Source organism: Lipotes vexillifer, unplaced genomic scaffold (genome assembly GCF_000442215.2).
Source record: "Lipotes vexillifer unplaced genomic scaffold, Lipotes_vexillifer_v1.1 scaffold7, whole genome shotgun sequence".
Taxonomy (NCBI): domain Eukaryota; kingdom Metazoa; phylum Chordata; class Mammalia; order Artiodactyla; family Lipotidae; genus Lipotes; species Lipotes vexillifer.
Genome location: NW_006792683.1, coordinates 5,695,169 through 5,700,789, shown reverse-complemented (window position 1 = coordinate 5,700,789; position 5,621 = coordinate 5,695,169). Strand labels below are relative to the sequence as shown.

The 5,621-nt window shown below is 48.9% G+C and overlaps 1 protein-coding gene across 2 annotated transcripts in view; it reads left to right on the top strand.

Moving 5' to 3' along the window:
- The window catches only part of FBH1 (F-box DNA helicase 1), a 35,467-nt gene that overhangs the window by 18,889 nt on the left and 10,957 nt on the right, over positions 1-5,621 (top strand). Inside the window, exons 13-18 of one of the 2 annotated variants that reach the window (XM_007465820.1) lie at positions 381-480; positions 570-691; positions 2,392-2,467; positions 3,051-3,248; positions 3,777-3,902; positions 5,205-5,311. In XM_007465820.1, the coding sequence (XP_007465882.1) occupies positions 381-480; positions 570-691; positions 2,392-2,467; positions 3,051-3,248; positions 3,777-3,902; positions 5,205-5,311 (729 nt within the window). Of the gene's footprint in view, positions 1-380; positions 481-569; positions 692-2,391; positions 2,468-3,050; positions 3,285-3,776; positions 3,903-5,204; positions 5,312-5,621 lie in introns of both variants that reach the window. The other variant, XM_007465819.1, reaches the window with a different exon arrangement.

Genomic DNA, 5,621 nt, shown 5'->3' with positions numbered 1-5,621 from the left:
GAAAGAGGCCAAGTTGGGGAGGCATGAGGTTGGGGAGGCTGAGCTGCGCTGGGAGCAGTGGTAAGAAAACGACTGTAGAAAACATGGTGGAAGATTGTCAAGGTTTGGATTTGGGGGCAAGAGATAAAGAAAAGCAGGTAACTCTCAGGTTTCAAGATCGAAAATGCTATTCTGAAAACTTAGAATGGTGATTCTTTGCTTGCCAAGCTCCTGTTCTGTATAAGTCGGTTTACAGTAGGGAATTTCCAAGTACCCATTCCAGGTCGGGCGAGTCAGAGATGCTCAGTGGGGTTTGGCGAGGCCAGGCCTTGGCGGTGGTAGCAATGCGCTCACGTTCTTCAGGGGGTGTTAACTCCTTTCGTTGTGTTGTTCTCCCACAGAGTTTTAGATTTGGTGTGGAAATTGCCTATGTGGGAGCTACAATCTTGGATGTCTGCAAGCGAGTAAGAAAAAAGACTTTGGTTGGAGGCAACCATCAGAGTAAGGCTTTCAGTTACTCGTATTTGTTACACAGATTAGCTTCCCTCTTTATCTGGATTTGCCCTAGAGTTTGTGCTCTCTCCCAAAAGGTGGCATTCGAGGTGACACGAAGGGGCAGGTGGCCCTGCTGTCCCGGACCAACGCCAACGTGTTTGATGAGGCCGTCCGGGTGACAGAAGGAGAAGTGCCTGCCCGGATCCACCTGATAGGGGTAGGAGTGCTTTTCTGTTCTCTGCTCTCGCCTGGAAACATTGCCGACACACAGAGCCGTTGAAAATGGCCCACATATCCAGGCTTACTCTGCACACAGGCATTTGGGTTTGTGACTGTTCCTGAGCCTGCGCTGTGAAGTCCTTCCCCCTGGCCCTTCTGGTCCAGCGAGTCCTATAAAGTCTGGCCCAGCAAGGACTGTGGACCTTTTCCTCCGTTATTTAAAAAAAAAAAAAAGAATGCTCTTCTAACCTGTGTGCATGCGGGGCTGCCGGCTGCCTGTGAGTGTCCTGGGGTGTGATGATCAGTCGTGTAAGACAAGCGAGGTGAGGGCACAGCTGGGAGGTGCCCGGGGCTCCGGATGCAGAGGGGAGACTGGTTCTAGCTCTGCTTCTTCTCTAACTGTGTGTGGCTTGTGGCAGGAGACTCAGCCCCTCTGTCTCTGGGACAGCGACACTGCCTGTTTCACAGGGAAGCTAGGAGGGTTGAGTGACATGTGTATGGCGTTTTTAACTCTTGGAAGCAGAGTTTTATGTCTAAGAGACATTCACCCATTCATGTATGAAAAAATATTTTCCAGGGCCTACTATGTGTAGGCCCTCAGTACATACAGTAAGTGAATCAAAATAAAAAATTTCTGATGCTCCTTTTTTTAATTTATAAAGATTATGTAACCAAGTTACAGAAGTTTTGGAAATTAAAAGGAAAAAAAATCACCCTTAATCTCAGTGTTTTATGTAAAAATTCTCATTTTTGCTAATTATTTATGACTTTGGCCTTATAGTTGTGTATTTTTACACAATTGCATTTAGAGTGTACAAAAAAGAATATGTGTTTTTTACTCCACCCACGAGCATATTTTCTCCCATGTCACTGTTTGAGTGACTTTACAATACTTTCTCAGTGGATGTAGCATAGTTTAGCCATCTTCGTTATTGTAAGGAAATGGTACTTTTGGAGCATCTTTCACGCCAGGCAGGATGTGAGCTTGTTCTCTCCCCTCTCTCACTCCCACATGTGTCATCCCGCTTGATCACTTCTGGTTACGTTATAATCTGTACTGTCTTATTTTGGTCTCAGTTTGATGTTAATATTTTATGTGTCGCTTCCCCAAATGATCTAAACCCTTGGAGTGTGGAGCCTTTGTCCTGGGCCCCAGTCAGCGCTCAGTACACGCTTCCCGGTAGAGGTGGGCTGAACTGGGAGGGTCAGGCCCTCTCCTCCAGGAGCTGACGTTTTAACAGATCCAGTACCTGTAGACAGTCTAGTTCTTTCCTCAGAAGAAACAGCAGCCAGTGTTTGTGCTCCACACTCAGTATTCGGGTCTCATCTGTCTTCTTTGCTGCAGCTGTTTTATATTCATGGAAGGTAGATGATTTAAATTGCCTTCTTTGACATGAAAGCAACATGCAGCTAGTTCTTGCCTTTTTTTTAAACGTAGGAGAAGTCTGAGGGAGCAACCAGAGCTTAGCACTGGGTCATCCCGAGTTTGCAGGCTGCATTGTAGCCTCTGCTTTTGTGCGTAATGAAGGTTCCCACTCGCTGTCTTTATGCTTTAGGTGCAATTTGGGATCTGTTTCCAAAAAAAGAGTCTCATTTCAAAATCCCACCTCTACGTTTGTTTTACTTTGTTCTGTTGACAACAGTAACAAAAATAAAACAAAATTAAAAACAAAAAATCCCACGGAAAAACTTTTTCAGGGGATTAAATCATTTGGATTGGACAGAATCATTGATATTTGGACGCTTCTTCAGCCGGAGGAAGAACGGAAGAGACGTGAGTGTCCTTGCTGCATGGGGTGGACGCAGGCACACAGTGGCGGGGTGGAGGCGGGCGGGCAGGTTCTGAGTCAGTTCCTGTTTGCTCTGGAGGAGCCGGTGTGGCTTCTTCTCATCAGCGGTGGGATGCCAGAGACCTCCTGTTTTCAGAGGCACCGATGGCTCTTTCCAGACCCTTTTCTCAGGAGTCTAAGTTTCTCTGTCACGCTGGCCCCTAGGCCGGCTTCCCCACCATCTTTCTGTCTGCCCGGGCGACCTCACACACCGAGACTTCTGCATGGGCCCCATGTGATCCTTTCTAACTATCTGTAGCGCTTTCATTTTTTCATTACTGCACAATTTTGAATCCCTGAGAAGCAGACAAGGATGTCAGCAGGGCTCTTGACCCTGAGTTTGGAGCTGGAGGGGCTATGGCACAGGTCACTGCGCTGACTTGCCCAGGCACCCGCGGCAGGTTAGTGATGCCGTCGAGCCTGGACCTGGGTCTCCAGCCCTGAGACCATTCGTTTATCATGTGGTCAGTTAGGAGTGCACGTCGGCGCAGCCTGTGTCACCTTGACCCCTACGCGTGTTCCCTCTAGGAAACCTCGTCATTAAAGACAGGTTCATCAGAAGGTGGGTGCACAGAGAGGGCTTCAGTGGCTTCAAGCGGTATGTGACTGCGGCCGAGGACAAGGAGCTAGAAGCCAAGATTGCAGTCGTGGAGAAGTACAACATCCGGATTCCAGAGCTGGTGGAAAGGATAGAGAGATGCCACATAGAGGACTTGGACTTTGCAGGTGAGGGACACGGGGGCTCTTCACTTCCCCCTGGGGGTGGGGGCAGCCGGCCTCCAGTGTCTCTTGCCAGCGTGGACATCATGGGTGACCAGGGGCGGCTGTGTCAGTGGAACAAGGCTGCTGTTCTCCTGTGGCCCCTTTATTACTGTTCTACTTCCAGCCCGTAGAAGGGGCTCCCGAGTCCCATCTCTGCTACCAGCTGACCCTTGGCAAACCCCCAGCCTCTTCTGGGCCTCTGTCCCCTCGTGCGTAGGAAGCAGGCGGTGGGCAGCCGCCATGAGCTCTGGACTGGAACTCGGCCGTGTTCGCAACATCTGCAACGAATTTCTACTTTCCCCTCGTCTTTTTTTGTCTCTCCCTTTTTTTTCTGACTGAGGTTTCCTCTTTCCCCCTTTTTCTGCAGAGCCGCACCCAGGCAAGAAAACATAATTAGCATTTTGGGAGTGGTGGGAAGTGTAAGCTTTTCTCCTCTTTCCTTTCTTTCCCAGTCACCCCCTCATCTGCCCGTCCACTGTGTTTCTGTTCCAGAGTACATCTTGGGCACTGTGCACAAGGCCAAAGGCCTGGAGTTTGACACTGTGCATGTCCTAGATGATTTTGTGAAAGTGCCTTGTGCTAGGCACAACCTCGCTCAGCTGCCCCACTTCAGAGTCGGTAAGGAGACTGCTGGCACCTCACTGCAGGGCTGCCTTGCTTTTTCTTGCACGGTGTGGCTCCTTGGAAGGATCCTTCTAGAACAAGAAAATCCTCCTCCTCCTAAATTTGTTGTTCTTAGATGGTGTGTTTAGAAAAACTGAGCCTCCAGGGTCCACCTCCCTCAGGGCTGCTTGGAGGGCAGCTGTGTTTATTGCATCCTGTTTAACCTGCACCAGCTCTTCAGCTGTGGGTTTTTCCCCATCAGACAGAAGCTCTAAAACAGTTTACCTACTCACCAAGGTGTTTTTTCTTTAATTAATTCTCCTTTTTATTAAAGAGGCCCGAAAATCATACAAGGGATTAGTGTAAGCACTCTATCATTTGTCTGCTTTTGTATCAGTTTATACTCAAGGCTACCTGTTGAACTCTAAGCACCTAAGCATCAGTGCTGTTGTTTTGGTTTTAAGTCTTACAATAAAACCATTTGAAGTTTTCCCACAAACAGACAAACAAAAGCTCTCTCTTAGTCATGGAGTCAAAATGTGGGGGTTCTGTGCCCCTAGTCTGTTAGAGTTCTGTTTGTTTTCGGAGTTGGTGTTTGTAGGAAAATTTTGCTTATAAAGCCAGCAAATCCTGAGGGTTTTTTGGGGCGATGGGGAGTAGTAAACTTTTTTGTTGGTAGTGTTGGGTCTTCGTTGCTGTACGAGGGCTTTCTCTAGTTGCGGTGAGCAGGGGCTGCTCTTTGTTGTGGTGCACAGGCTTCTCATTGCAGTGGCTTCTCTTGTTGCGGAGCATGGGCTCTAGGCACACAGGCTTCAGTAGTTGCAGCACGTGGGCTCAGTAGTTGCAGCACAGGCTCTAGGGCGTGTGGGCTTCAGTAGTTGTAGCACGTGAGCTCAGTAGTTGCGGCATGTGGGCCCTAGAGCACGCGGGCTTCAGTAGTTGAGGCATGTGGGCTCAGTAGTTGTGGCGCGGGCTCTAGGATGCACAGATTTCAGTAGTTGTGGCGCATGGGTTCAGTAATTGTGGCTTGTGGGCTCTAGAGCACAGACTCAGTAGTTGTGGTGCATGGGCTTCAGTAGTTATGGCTTGCGGGCTCTTGAGCTCAGGCTCAGTAGGTGTGGCGCATGGGCTTAGTTTCTCCACGGCATGTGGGATCTTCCCGGACCAGGGCTCAGACCCGTGTCCCCTGCATTGGCAGGCAGATTCTTAACCACTGTGCCACTGGGGAAGACCCGAATAGTAAATGTTTAGATAAGAATATAAATTTCTGTAAGCAGGCTTCTGTGTTGATATTTTTTTTCCCTTTGCTTTCTTCAGAGTCGTTTTCTGAGGATGAGTGGAATTTACTGTATGTAGCAGTAACTCGCGCCAGGAAGCGTCTCATCATCACCAGGTCACTGGAGAACATCTTGACTTTGGCTGGGGTAAGACGACAGCTCGAGTTAATTTAACAACGTCCGGATTTTACCGGGTTTGAATAAGGGATCAGCCAACCCGGGGCCTTCGAGGCTTTTGGTTGGGGGTCTGCATCAGAAAAGGGGCTTCTCTTTCTTGGGTTCTTGGAGGCCGATTGCCAGTGGAGGAGGGTCCGTCTTAACCACAGAAACAAAAACCTGGGTTCTTTTCTACGTTCTTTCCTGAGTCAGTTTTAAAAGTTCTTTCTAAAACACTAACCGCGCCTCACGTCTTTGGTGAGTTCTCCCTGCTCGGTTAGCGCTCAGCACTCTTCGGGAA